Genomic DNA, 15,269 nt, shown 5'->3' with positions numbered 1-15,269 from the left:
CCACCTCCTACCACCGTGAAACATGCTGTGGAATGAGAGAAAATCCTGCCCATCACTTTTGCTCATTTTCTTGATTGAGATGTTTTCTCTTCGTATTTCTTCTGTTGACCACGCAGGATTTTAAGAAAAGGGACAACATTCAAGACTCGGGATCAACATTTAGCTGATTTGTAAATGAAATCTTAATGTGATGAGCTAATAACAAAGGAAGATAAAAATTGATCTGGCACAGAAAGGCCACGAGACAAAATAATCAGTACCTTATTATCGAGGTCAAAAAGATAGGAGTCATCTTCTCGGACATCTGCCTCTGCATCTGTTATAAGTTCCCCAACATATCTTGTACAAAGAAAAGGTTGCATTGTTTAAAAGACTGTTTCTATTGCCAAACTAAGAGTGATGCATTAATATCAAAGTAAAATCAGCCAACATGGTTGCTGGAAAATATAATCTGATCATAATATCTGGCCAACATACTATCTTAATCACCTTCACTTACAGTTGTACTGGAATAACAACAAACAATAATTTTCAGACTTAAACGTTAAAAGACTTAGTGACGAACACACCTAAGTATATTTTCTAATGGTTTCCACAATCAACATTGGAAGAGCAATAATCTATGATGAACTGCAATTTATGGCATGCAAAGAAGTATCTAAATCTGAATAAGGTTGCAACATCAATACTATCATTACTTTTAATAGAATCATAAAACCCTACAGTGCAGAAAGAGGCCCTTCGGCCCATCGAGTCTGCACTGAACACAAACCCACCCAGGCCCTACCTCTATATCCCTACGTATTTTACCCACTAATCTCTCTAGCCTACACATCATAGGACACTAAGTAGCAATTTTTTAGCATGGCCAATCAACCTAACGCGCACATCTTTGGACTGTGGGAGGAAACCGGAGTACCCGGAGGAAAACCACGCAGACACGAGGAGAACGTGCAAACTCCACACAGACAGTGACCCACGCCGGGAATCGAACCCAGGTCCCTGGAGCTGTGAAACAGCAGAGCTAACCACTGTGCTACCCTGCCGCCTGCAATAAGCCCCCTTCACATAAGCAACGTGCAAGGTACAGTAATGAACTTAAGAAATTATCATGCTAATTAAGCCACTCTGTCACCAATATATTATTCTTAACTTTAACATTACAGATGTTCAGAGAAAAGGCGTGAAACATTATCTTATTTCACGAGTTAGGAGGATAAATAAACCTATGCTAATGGAGACAATTGAGAGCTACTAATGATCATCATGAGAGGAATTATCTGAATATGCCATCATTGCACCAGTGGGGGAAGAAGTGCCAAAGTCTTCCAAGTTCTCCAGATGTTCCATTAAAAGAAACACTCCTCAGAGCTGCAAATGTTTTTTCTACTTGAATAGGATTTTTCCAATAGAACAGTAATATGGCAGGCATAGAGACCACTGCAGTATAAAGCTTTGGTGCCTCCTAGAGAACAAACAGCTCATAAGAACCCTTAAGGCCAAGGACTTTTCTTACATAAAGCTCATGTAACCCATCAACACAATATGAAAGAAAGATGATAGAAGATATATAGGGTCTTGGAATATATAGCTGAAAAGATAGAATGCAGGTTTCAAAAGAAGTAGCATTGCTCAATCACAGGGAGGAAGCACATTAGAGGTTTTTGTTTGGGGTACGGGGTGTAAAAAAGACAACAAAGGTGACAAATTCATTTGTGCATCCATGCTATGAGGAAAGGGTTACATTGGAAAAAGTGCCGTAAAGAGGACTGTGACAATACTTTCCAGGTCCTAAATTGCAATAGTTTGTATTGAGCATCAGTCTGGGATCTAGTTTAGCAGCTGTTCTAGGGCAAAAGTTTCAAGCTTGGGTGAATAAAGTTCAGCACAGAACTTAAAAATTATTTCATCATGCACAATGTATTGAAAAGTTGGAATAGCCTCACCAGACAGACAATGAAAAATGTGGATTTTAGTAATTTCAAGTATGCAATGGATACTGAAAGCTTGAGACATAAAATGGAGCAGGAATATTGTGACTTGTCTGGTGGATGAGAGTCACTGAAATGTGTATGAGGCATGGGGAAGGGGGTGTAATTTGTAAAAACTAATGATATGCCATGGATAAATGATCTCCTGGAAATGCCTCAATTGTCTTGCAGAGGTGGATTGACACTCCTATGTAACAGATTCAGTAAACACTGGTTGTCCTTGCTCGTCATTGCGTAAACATCTGTTTAACTGAAGCTACCTGGGACAAAATTACTTAGTGTTACTACAGATTTGCCTACTTCCATAAATATGCCATAGCTATGATACTAAATAGAACAGAAAATTAGTTCCATTCGCAATGTCATTACTGGTATGCATTTTAGATCTCACAGATTCATAAGTGATTTATCTCATAAAATGTTTCACAAACAACAATAAATATTGCTCTGAATAATTAGGTTTGTGTGCTGTTGATATTCTGTTAGATAACGGTATGCTTCATGTTAACTGAAATGAACAAGGAAGTTCGCTAAATAACAGAGAGACATACAAAGATATGCAAAAAAGAATCCCCTGCCCAGTACGACCTTTAGGCAAACCCAATACATCAGTGACAGTGAACGTTTCACAATATTGAAACATCAGTAAGACATGAAAGAAATCAAACATTATAATTCAAACTCTGATTGTAAAGGAGGACAAGAGATTGAGAGAACTGAACATCACAAATACACAAGGCTGTTGCTACATAAGGATTTTTTCTCATATAAATTTACAGCAAGACTATCAAATGAGAATACACTCATTCACACTGTGGGTGTAGCAATAGTTGGCCAAATTAGATGCAGCCTACTGCGTGTTCTGCTACAACTAAGTGACAGATGAAAATGAAGGGTATTAGTTATTTTTCCTGTATAGTACTGGAACATCAGCATCTGGCAGGCAAATCTGTAGTAATGCAACTCAAAATGCAACCTTTAAACTGGTATCCTGGAGCTTTGGTAAATTACACGAGGGCAGACATTTATCACAGCTTTAGATTTATTCAAGTTATAGCTGCAGTTATTAATTTTTGTCAGCAGAGCTAAAATTATATATACCTAAAAAAGGTCAGTGTGCTTGATCTATGGGAGAGTGTCTTGCTGGACCAAACAGCCGTATGTCATTCTATACTTTTTTAATAAACTTGAGAAGTGCATCGAACATCAAAGACCTTCAGAATTTAGTAGGGTGGTAAAACATTACCACATGTTTTTGTATAGAGCTTTGAAGTATTGACATTTAAATCATTTTCAATTCAGGAAAATTAATTTTAAATATAAATAATTCTACATTTGCATCATTAGTGATTATGAAGTCCAACACTTACTCGCAGATAAAATGACCCTTAGGAATGTCCTGCAATGACCGAACACCCCATCCCATTTTATTTGTACGATAGGTCTGTAGTCGAACCCTGTAAGGATGACAAAAAGGAACAGGCAACTGAGAAAAAATTGTAAGCATGGTAGTGCAATGTAAAGTTAACATTTTCAGGAAAATTTGCCAAGTGTCCATGCCACAAATTAAGCAGCCATTCAACCCAATGTTGTTTACAAATTCTTGCTGTGTGCAAAGTAGCCACAGCACATATAATAAATCATGCATTTCAAAGTAATTTGCCATATGTGAAGGTGATAAGACACTGTTAAATATAAGCCTTTTTACCATTTAAAAAACTCATTAATTTTACCTGCTAGCTTTCAAAGAAACCTTGTTTTTCCGATGCTACATAAGGCGTGTAGTTTGAAAGTTTTTTTCTTGAATGGTTCATTGCTAACCCGTTTGAAACCAATTTTAACATGCAAAATTACTGTTAGCAACTAAACATAATAAAATGAGAAATAATGATCATGAAACAGGTTACTCAAGTATGAGAATTTTATGAGAATCATGCAATACAATGATGGAGATTAAGAACTACAGTTTTGATTATTACATCAAGGGGAAATGTTACATTCTTGACACAGACAAATTGAAGGGAAAGTAGATATTTGATTCTCTGCCATTAGCAAAAGATGAGATTAATTTTTTTGCTTCTTTATGCTTGAGATAAAAAACCTTAGTTCTCTGTGATGCATTTCAGTTTGCAGACTATTAGACAGACTAAAGAACTTAGATTTCATTATGATCAAAGCATCAGAATAATGTTCTGAGCATTATTTTGAGAGTGACTGATTGTAGAACTGCTGCTCAGTGCTAGTTAAATAAAAGGGGGGTTGCATTTATACACCCCGAAGAGTTGCAGCATTGATTAAACACAATATTGTCCTTACAGTTTGATACAACTATCATTTGGCTCTCATGTGCACCAGCTCTTTGCTAGAACGACAATAAAGAAAAGCCACAATCTCCATCATTAGGTTTGTTGTTTGTACTAATGCTTTAATTTATATATGAAAAAATCTGATATATAATATCAAAAGTGAGGAATTTCATTTTATAATTCTATAAGATACAAGGAAAGAGCAGGGAATTGGTTTTAGAATATGCAGCCCCAGTTGAAGAACTGGCAACTGCTCGGTTGCCCAAATAGATACTTCCCATGGTGCAATTTCAGATTCTCACACTAGACAGTGTGTGGAAAACAAAGCATTAAAAGACTGGAGCTTGATTTCTGTTTCAGTGCATCTATGTGGTCAATCTGAGCAATCTATTGATGAATACAGGAAATAATCCTCCAGACTGCTTTCCACTCTCAGAAAGTTAATGGACAATAATCTGAGTCACCCATTTGGAACAGGCCAAGTAAAATATTTGTTAAAACTGACATTCAAACTTTAGTGTACAAGTTTAGATCATTACACACTCAAGCACCGTGTTGTGGCTTACAAGCAATCTTGCACAAAGATAGCTAACGTCTGCACCCCAGTACACTGAGAAACTATAGCAGTTTGAACCTAAAAGATTTAAACATGTTTACTCGCATTGTCTCCCAAACAGGCTGACCACAAATTTAGGAGCAAATAGAAGTAATTTTCTATTAGCTAGTAATGTGAATACTATGTAAGTATAAAAGTAGAGAAGTCTTTCTACAACAGTGTAGGCTATACTTGGAATACTGTGTACAGTTGAGGGGGGATATATTTTAATCGGAAGCAGATCGGAGACTGTTCATCCGTCTGGTTCCTAGAACAAAGCGGTTGCCTCACGTGAAAAAACTGAGCAAATTCGTCTATATTCAGAGTTTAGAAAAATGAGAGGCAATCTCATTGTAACATACAAGATTCTGATGGGCTGAAAGTATGTTTCCTCTTGTGGGTGAATCTAGAACTAGAGGGTACGGTTTAAAAATAAGGAATCTCCTATTTGAAACAGAGATGAGCAGGAATTCCTTCTCAGAATTGTTAGTTTTTGAAATCCTCTTCCACAGATAGTAGTGGACATTGGATTATTGAATATATTCTAAGCTGAGCTAGGCAGAGTTAACTTTCAACAAGGGAATTAAAGGCTATGGAGGGATGAGCAGCAAGTGGATTAAAGCCACATTCTGACCATCTATGGCCTTATCGAAAGGTGGAGCAGGCTCGCTAGGATGAATGACCTACTCCTGCTCCTTTTTCTTACGATCTTATAATCAATGTGGTTTACATTATATCACGAGAAATATAACAAACTTTGCCTAACCTGATTCCATTTTGTACCACACGATTTTTACATGTCCTCCAACATCCACAAGCATGGTTACACTCAAAGATGAGTGGTGGTTCCAGCATGTTGAATTCTGGAAGAAGTCGTCCATCCTTAAAATACAAAGTATTACAATTTTCTTTTTGACTGTGATGAGTAACTGACAAAAACATTAGCAGCTTTAACCTTTTGTTACCTAATCCACTTCTACCAACAGGTAATATCTTGAGTGCTGTTATGGGAATAGTCACAAAGTCTAAAACATTTTGTACTTTAACACTATTATCAACAACTTCTGATTTTGAATTTACTCGGTACATTTCTTGCTGGTCATCCCATTCAAAATAACTGGAAAGACAAAATCTATTTTTTGGATCTCTCTAATGTCTGGTAGGAACACATGTTTAAAGGAAGTATTAGCATTAAAAAAGTTCCAAAGCAAAACTTGATCATCTCCATGTTCCACTGTTATTAGATGTCTTGAAATCTACTTGGAATGACATTCAGCCCATTTGGTCAGTTTACCTGGTAAAAACTGAGGCAGAGTAACAATCCAATATTTTCCCATATGATGTGCCAAATGCTTATCCTAACATTCAGGACTATGGGCCATAAGCTGGCAGATGGGATTAGGTGGGAGTTAAGGTGCTTCTAATGCGTCAGTGTGGACTCAGTGGGCCGAAGGGCCTCTTCTACACTGTATGATTCTATGAAAGATGGTATTTGTTTTCGTTTCACTGAGGAGTTTATATAGTCTCAATATATGATGCTGCACAATGTGCAGATTCCTCCAAAAGCCTACGCTGAAGTACAATTAAAATGTCTGTGATGGAAACAACTCATATCAATTCTTAGTTTAAATAAGAATGAAAAGGACAGTTTTTTTGCCCCACATGAAGATCATGTTGATTGAAATTTTCACAAACACAATTTACTTTTCAAAATGAATGCCAAATGCCATTAAAAAGAAAGCAAGTCAAACCAAACTAATATTACATGATATCATACCCTAACCCATCATATAACCTTGGGTTACATTTGTTTAAATTTAATTTACTTTCACCCTCCAGTACCCTGCAAAAAATAAGATTCCATGATTGGATTTTAACTTGCAACATAAAGATAGCATTGTACTTTTAATGGCAATCAGCAATTTTTTTTAAAAAATTAATCTATTCCTATCCCTTCCCTTTTGAAGTTATCCAGGTGGCACACAATTCTGAGTCAAGTTCAAGTCAGTATTAATACAGCCTTACATACATAAACTGATGATACCCAGCTGTACTACACTCCATAGCTCACAACTATTTTTCCAGTGTGAAAAGACTCATCAGTCAAGTCCTAGATGAATTACTCTTTCCTCCAGCTCAATAAAAAAACTAATAACAGGATTCCAGAAGTAGAAGCACAGTGGTATACAGTCAGGAGGATGTAACTCAGAGTCTTAAACATTGACTCTGGGCACCATTAAGTCTCATGTTATCAGGTCAAAGACGGGCATGGAAACTTTCTGCTTGCCACATACTGCCTTCCCCAACCGGTGGATCAATACTCTTCCATATTGAACGCAACTGTTAAGAAACACCGAGAGTAGCAAAGAAACAATGCACTCTTTGGTGCTCCCCGAAGAGACTTCAATGTTCATCACCAAGCTTAGCAAGATAACATTACTAAAGAGCTCTAAAGGAATATATGCCAAATTGACCTTGTGACAGGGACTGAGAGAAAAGGCAAAAACCTACTTGACCTCACCAATCTATCCGTTAGAAATGCATCTGTCAATGACAGTATTGGATAAAGTGATCACCATGTAGTCCTTGAATAGACCAAGTCTCACCTACGTATTGAAGATATCTCTGTTATGTTGTGCGGCATTGCCACCATTATAGATGGTTATAAATTTATTTTCAGAATAAATCTTCTGCATCAAAACTCTGTGTCTATGCAACATTGTAGGCCAGCAGCATCAAAGTTGTGTTTCACCTCAATCTTTAACTGCATGACTCAGCATATTCTCACTCTACCATTACCATCAAGACGGTGGGCCAATATTGGCTCAAGGAGGAGTGCAAGAATGGCACCAGCATAACTAAAAATGAGCTGCAAACCTAGTGAAGATGCATCACAGGCATTCTAAAAAGTGTAAGTTATATGTGATTGACACAAGTGATCCCACAAACAGATCAGACACAGCTCTGCAGTTCTGTCCCATTCAGTTGCACATGGTGGTGAACAATTAAACAACAGGCCAGAGGACGAGACTCCGCACACAAAGGTATGCAGGTTAGGTGGATTGGCCATGGTAAGAATTGCTCCTTAGTGTCCCAAGGTGTGTAGGTTAGATGAATTAGCCACGGTAAATGTATGGAGTTACGGGGATAGGGTAGGGGAGGAGGTCTGGGTAAGATAATCTGTCCGAGAGTTGATGCGGACCTGATGTGCCAAATGGCCTCCTTCTGCACTGTAGATATTCTATTCTATATCCCCCTCCTCAATGATGGGATAGGCCAGCACATCTAAAGGCGGCATAATGGCAAGCACTGCTGCCTCACACCACCAGGGAAGTGGGTTAGATTCTGGATTTGGATGACTGTCTGTGTGGAGTTGCATGTTCTCCTGTATCTGCATGGATTTCCTCCAAATGCTCTGGTTTACTCCCACAGGCTAAAGATGTGCAGGTTAGGTAGAGTGGCCACGCTAAATTGCCCTTTAGTGTCCAAAGATGTGGTTAGGTGGATTAGTCATCATAAATGTGAGAGTTATGGGGATAGGACTTGGCAGCGGGCATGTGTGGGTTGCTCTTTCAGAGGGTCAGTGTTGTCTTGATGGGCCAAATGGCCTCCTTCTGCACTGTAGGGAGGATTATTGCAAAAAGACAAGACTGAAGCAAGCCAGAAGTGTCATGTGGATAATCCACTGTGGTCTCTTCCTGAAGTTCCCCAGTATCATGGGTGCCAGTCATCAATCAGTTTGATATATTCCACGTGGTATCAAGAAACAGTTGAAGATTGTGGGGTCTGACAAGAGCCCGACAATAGCACTGAAGATGTGTGCTCCAGAACCAGCTGTACTCTTTACCCTAGTTGTTCCAGTACAGCGACAACACTGATATCTACTTGGCAATGTGGGAAATTGCTGTCTATCCCCAATTCAAAATGCAGGATACATCCAATCTAGCCAATCACAACCTCATCAGTCCACTCGCAAAGTGATGGAAGGTGTCATGGGAAGTGCTATCAACTGACGGTTACTCAAGACATACCCTACTCATTAATGCCCAGTTTGGATTCCACTAGGGCCATTCAGTCCCAGACATTGTTACAGACTTGCTTCAAACAAGGACAAGGCAGCATTTGACTGAATGGGGCATTAAGGAGGACCAGTAAAACTGAAGTCAATGAAAATCAGGGATAAAACTCTCCACGAATTGAAACCACACCTAGCACAAAGGAAGATTGTTATGGTTGATGGAAACCAATCATCTCAGCCCCAAGACATTGCTGCAATAGTTCTGCAGAGAATCTAGAGCTTAGGGCTAACCATGTTCAGCTGCTTCATCAATGACCTTCTCTCCATTATAAGGTCAGATGTTTGCTGATGATTGCACGATGTTCAGCACCATTCAGATCACTTCAGATACGTCCACTTGCCTGAATGAGTGCGTCTCCAAAAACTCCCAAAAGTTCAAAACCATTTAGGATAAAGCAGGTAGCTTGATCACTGTTCCATTCACTACGTAAATATTCACTCCCTCCAGCACTGACACACAGTGACAACAGTGTGTAGCATCTACAGGATGTATTGTAGCCTCTTTTGACAGCGTCTGCCATAAAAACAATCTTTGACACCTAGAAGGACAAGGGCAACAGGAATGTGGGAATACCACCATCACACCAAGCCATACACTATCCTAACTTGGAACTGTATCACTGTTCCTTCACTATCACCAAGTCAAAATCCTGGAACTCCCTTCGACTGCTGTGAGTGTCGCTGACTGGGCCAGTATTTATTGCCCTTGAAATGAATGGCTTGCTCAGTTATTACAAAGATATTTATTAGTCAACCACATTGCTGTGGATCTGGAGTCACATGTCTGCTGGACTGGATAAGGATGGCAGGTTTTCTGCCCTAAAGGACACCGTGAACCAAATGGGTTTTTTTAAACAACTGACTATCGTTTCATGGTGATCATTTTAAGTCCAGATTTTTAAAACTGAATTCAAATTTTGTCACTTACATTGGTGGGATTCAAATCCAGGTCCCCAGAGCATTACTCTGGGTTTCTAGATTACCAGTCCAGTGGGTTATTAGTCTAGTGATACTACCATTATGCCATGGCTTCCCTATACCACAAGGATGACCTTGGCTCATAGCCATGGCGCATCTCCAGCTTCTCATAGGAAATTAGGATAGGCAACACCAACAATGCAAACTTTCCACAGCCAAACTTTTAAGAAAAGGAGATAACTTTTCGATCTCTGCTCACTTGGAAGAATATTGCAAGTTTTGCAATTCAGCAATAGCAAGCAGCATCAGCACCCTCAAAAATTAACTTGTGTGACATTCTCCAGCATCACAGGTGCCAGCGTTCAGCCAATTCAATTCACGTTGTGTGATAAAGAAACAGCTGAAGGTTGTGGTTACAACAAAGGCAACGGGTTCTGACAACAGCATGACAGTAGTACTGAAGACTTGTGCTCCAGAACCAGCCATTTCACTTGCAGAAAATAATTTAAGTTTCCATAAAGGGAATTTGTGGAAATAATTTTACTCAAGTTAAAAGTATTTTTTCTTACCTGGTCATACCAGCAACGTATACTTAGTTGACCACACATGCAATTATTAGAGGAGCAGTCATCATCACAGAAACAGTACTGTGCACACATTAAAGAGAAATAATTATTCATGAAGATTGCAAAAGTGATAGGTAACAACAAAAATTAAATCTATAAAGCATTCTATCAACTATGCTAATGAGGTTGATACACAATTAAAAATATCATCTTACTCTCATCAAAATCAAACTTTGTATTAGCTTAAATCAATTTTGCACTATGATTTTTAAAACCATATATTAAGGTGAGGTACCATGCATCTGATAAAAGACACTTTGGCTATTTGTAGAAGAAAAACATCTTTATTTTCCTTTTAAATTTAGCATATTCACTGGTAACAGCACTCTGGGAAGCAATACTTAATGCCACAACAAGCAAATAACCACATATTAAATCAGTCCTGCCTGACACAAGTTTCAAATTTAGCCAAGTGTAAAAGGCACAGGTTCAAATGCACCAACAGTATTGAAAAACACTCTTTTTGAGGGCTGAAGACTTTCTTAGTAAGCATAATCTTAACTCTGGTATAGAAATCTCAATTGATCTGAATTTGACGAGGCTTCTTTCTCTGGGCCACAGTTTTTGATTCTGGATCGAATTTCCTGGAACCGTGTGAAACACAGGGAAATCCGAGCCCAATCAATGCGAAGAATGTTGGAGGTGAGCCTCAAATGCACTTCTATCTAAAACGTCACTTCACATAAGTAAATCAATACATCTGAACAGACCTGAGTCTCCATGAATTCTAAACACTGCTCTAAAATTCAAACCACCCCCCTCTCAATACTGCCCAGAGGATTTTCTTTTATTAAAAAAAGTAAAATCACAAGAAGATTTGCAGTAGCAGACAGAATTAACATAAAATGTAATTTTAAAAACACATACCTGCAGACAACCCTGAAGACTGATGTTCCTCCAAAGCACTGGGGAACGAACATAAAAACATTCACGCATGCACACACCACAGCTATCAATATCTGTGATTTTAATTTTTAAGCAATAGTGGCCTTGAATATTTACCAGTTAGGGAAATAAATGTAAAATGAACATGCTGGATGGGTTCTCAGGGCACCTATTTGATGCCACTACTTCTGGAACACAGTTAGTCACTTACTGAAATGGTTATCAAGACAATTATCGTAAGTTACTTTCACTAACATTAACTTGTGAGATAGCTGAGTTCAGAAGAATGTTAAATATTTGCCATTTTTTTAGCTACAGTTTAAGGACTCAATTGGAGTCATTGTTTTACATGTTTGAGTTGGCTATAATGTAATAGTTGAATGAAATGATTTCACACATCCCTGGTTTACATTACAAACTACAATACTGAATATATAGCCTATATTTAAAGTTAACGCATGGGAAAAAAGCACTTTTGAAACATATAATGAAACCCAAAAAATTCGAGCACAGAATTTAGGATGTGGCATGTAAATGTTGCAGTAGCATTAGCAAAGGGTTAAAGTGATACAGTAACTTGAAATCAGATTGAAAAATCAGAATGAAAAAATCAAAATTTGCAGTTTAGGAATTTTTAGTTCAGTGTTTTTTGTAAACCAATTGTTGATTTGCAAGATTTGATTTCGCCCCTTTTGTATTTAATTGCAGTACTCCTGAAAACAGAATTTACCAGAAACCTTGCATATGCACAATATTTACTCAAGGCTGGTCACAGCATTTACGCTGAGTGTTACAATCTGCAAATCAATGAATTGAAATATTGCATGGAATATATGTCAATCAACCTCCCCCAACAAATTTTAAAAAAAGGTGCCATACAACTTTACATTAGGATGTTCAATGGCCATTGTATAATGGAATAAGTCCCATAGTAAAAAGCTTTTAACTCTATTTTGGTGAGAAAAACATTAAACTGATCTTTATTATGCTTCCTTTTTTTTCATCTTTCCCCCTGTCCTCCTTTGGTTGGTGATTTAAGAAAACATAATCCCTACGTTTTTCTAACCATTCTCCAACAAATTTATGAAGGCTTGAGGAAACGTAGATGGTTCTGCTTTAATTTAAAAAGTTCTCCAATTTAAACAAAATGGAAGCCTGGCAAAAGATACTGAACTCATGCATCATGGATGCCAGCATTATGACAGAAGTTTATACTGCTAGCAAGGAGACGGGAGACTTAAACCAGCTCATGCACTTAACAGTCCAATGGAGAAGTCATGGCTCAGGAGACACACGAAGCAGTGAATCCCCATTGCCATCAATTGCATCAAAGGGTATATTTTTTTTTGAGTATAGTTGGTTGTGGGGGACTTGGGCATCAGGAATTAATGACACAAGAAATCTTGCATGCATTTTGAGTCAATCTATAATTGTAAAAGCGATTAGCACATACATTTACTTGCACGCAACACACACATACACACAATTGTCTGTGAACACTGTCACTACAGTACAAACTATAAAAACTTAAATAAACATGAATTTATGGTCACACCCCAAATCTCCAACCTTTCCAAAAACGTTCGTTCCTTTTCAAGCCAATCCTACTCAAATAATTTACACTTCCAAGTCAAACATTCCTTCACACAAGTACTTGAACCTTACTTTATCTTGAAACTTCAACTCAACTACAACTGTTACACTTCCAAAGATACAACTATCCTTCCTGATACAGTTACGACTTGCTCCCGAAAACATCAAAGATACAAAAGATTGTGAGCATTGTTACACATTATTCTTGGTACATTCACTGTGCAGTGTTTTAATATGAGAGCCCCAACATTTCAGACCTCACTATTGGTTGCACAATATTACCCCTTACACCTCCCCTTCCCACCTGTCTGGAAATGGTTCTGAAGAATGCCCCTGAATGACAACAAAAGAGTCTAGCACTTTCTAAAACAAATATCTTTAGACAGTTTGAGGAAGGACACACAATTTGCCTATAATGTTCGTGCAGTAATGATTACCTGGAATATGAAAATGGCAAATGCGGTAAAGATTGATCAGTAATTCCTATATCATTGGGATCCTTATAAAAAGGCTACACAATGGCATGCTTTTAGCTTACAAGAGCACAAAAACTAAATACTATCAAACATCAACAGTCATATATTTAGTGTCAACCAATGGCTCTGAAAACAAATGGTGAACTGTTCTAATTTATACATTTTTGACTGTGTGTCTGAATTGCCATGCAATAATTTTTTATTAGCCAAATAAAGGTACCATTTTAATCTCAAAGGACCAATCAGAAAGTCATTAATAACTACATCAAACAATAACCGTTGGCTTTTTCAAATGCATGGTAACAAAAACCTTAGTTAGCCAGCCAAAATGATAATGTATATCAAAAATGCAGCCCCAAACCCTATCAACATATACGTGATAGACAAACTTGGATTAAGTGGAAGATCTATCAAGTCACTTCTTTTCTATTAAGTATTATTCCAAGATTTCGTTAATCTCTTGAGCACTGAAGTAGAATCTCAACACCAAACTATATGCTTTGTTTTATGCTCAAAATGTCATAAATTATTAAAAAATAATGCTGTTCTGTGCAATTCTCCATTTTGTTTCAAACAATGAAAAGATAAAATTGTTTGTGCACTTGTTGCGACATAAAACTTTGGCATCATTTTCCAATGAAGGAAAATCACTAATAATGGGACAAGCTTTGAAGATTCAGGGTATTGTGAAGGCCAACTGACAAGCAATCATATTAAGAAACTATTAAGATAGGTCTAATAATGATCTTCAACATTTCTCACTCCTTTGATACTTAAAGATAAAAACACGCAAGATGACCTTTCTTTGTCACATAACACCTTTTAAGAATTCTGTGCTAGTACAATTGACATTAAACTCAGTAAAAAGAAAATACACTTTCCTGCCTACTTTTTTGCTTTTAGATGCAAGTGAAAAGCTAAGGGCCATGCTGCAGGGCACCACTTGAATTGGAAAGAGTCAGAAAGATGATGTACTGAAATCAAGCGTTGAGGCTTAGTTTAGTTCTGGATATAACTGCAGTCATGGAAAAATTACCAGCACTAAATATGACAGCAATATGTTTTAATTTTGATAATTTTCTGGATAAGCCAACTTCCAACGTCTGTAGGAAATTGTCCCTTGTCAGTTTATGATTGGTTATGACTGATTTACAGTTTTCCACATTCCCAACTTGCCCTCAGGCAAATTTACCATTTTTTAAAAAATGAATATTAAATATATACAAGATGTGGACAACGTTGGCAGGGTAGATCGAATAAACTGGGATTGTTCTCCCTGAAAAGACGGAGACCGAGGGGTGACCTGATAGAAGTTTATAAAATTATGAGGGGCACAGATAAGGTGAACAGTTGGAACGTTATTCCCAGGGCAGACATGACAATACAAAGGGGCACAAGTTCAAGGAAAGAGGGGAAAGGTTCAGTAGAGATGTACGGGGGAAGGTTTTCTTTTGCACAGAGGGCGGTGGGGGCCTGGAGTGCATAGCCAAGTGAGATGGTTGACACATTAGCGATATTTAAGACTTATCTGGATAGACACATGAACAGGCATGGAATTAGAGGTTGGTCCAGATTGGACAACGTGATCAGCACAGGCTTGGTGGGCCAAAGGGCCTGTTCCTGTGCTGTACTGTTCTTTGGTACTGGAATCCGTCACCTATACCTGGCTACCAGAGAGCATTAAGTTAACCAGAATGTGGAACTGAAGTCATGTATAGACCAGCCTGGGAATGGTTGTCACGTTTGCTCCTGAGGAGGTCATTAAGTTTTTTTTTGAATGACAATCTGTGCTTTCATAATC

At 37.9% G+C, this 15,269-nt stretch overlaps 1 protein-coding gene across 7 annotated transcripts in view; it reads right to left on the bottom strand.

The window, feature by feature from the left end:
• The window catches only part of LOC145358362 (histone-lysine N-methyltransferase EHMT1-like), a 152,833-nt gene that overhangs the window by 15,755 nt on the left and 121,809 nt on the right, over positions 1 to 15,269 (bottom strand). For all 7 annotated transcript variants that reach the window (XM_080212323.1, XM_080212327.1, XM_080212325.1 and 4 more), the window contains 4 exons: positions 10,458 to 10,535; positions 5,659 to 5,774; positions 3,362 to 3,448; positions 261 to 339 (listed from right to left, as the gene is read on the bottom strand). In XM_080212323.1, the coding sequence (XP_080068449.1) occupies positions 261 to 339; positions 3,362 to 3,448; positions 5,659 to 5,774; positions 10,458 to 10,535 (360 nt within the window). The remainder of the gene's footprint in view (positions 1 to 260; positions 340 to 3,361; positions 3,449 to 5,658; positions 5,775 to 10,457; positions 10,536 to 15,269) is intronic.

This window comes from Carcharhinus amblyrhynchos, chromosome 25, assembly GCF_965287045.1.
Source record: "Carcharhinus amblyrhynchos chromosome 25, sCarAmb.v2.hapA, whole genome shotgun sequence".
In the NCBI taxonomy this organism is placed as follows: Eukaryota; Metazoa; Chordata; class Chondrichthyes; order Carcharhiniformes; family Carcharhinidae; genus Carcharhinus; species Carcharhinus amblyrhynchos.
The sequence above is the reverse complement of the archived record's forward strand: the minus strand, read 5'-3'. Positions and strand labels throughout refer to the sequence as shown.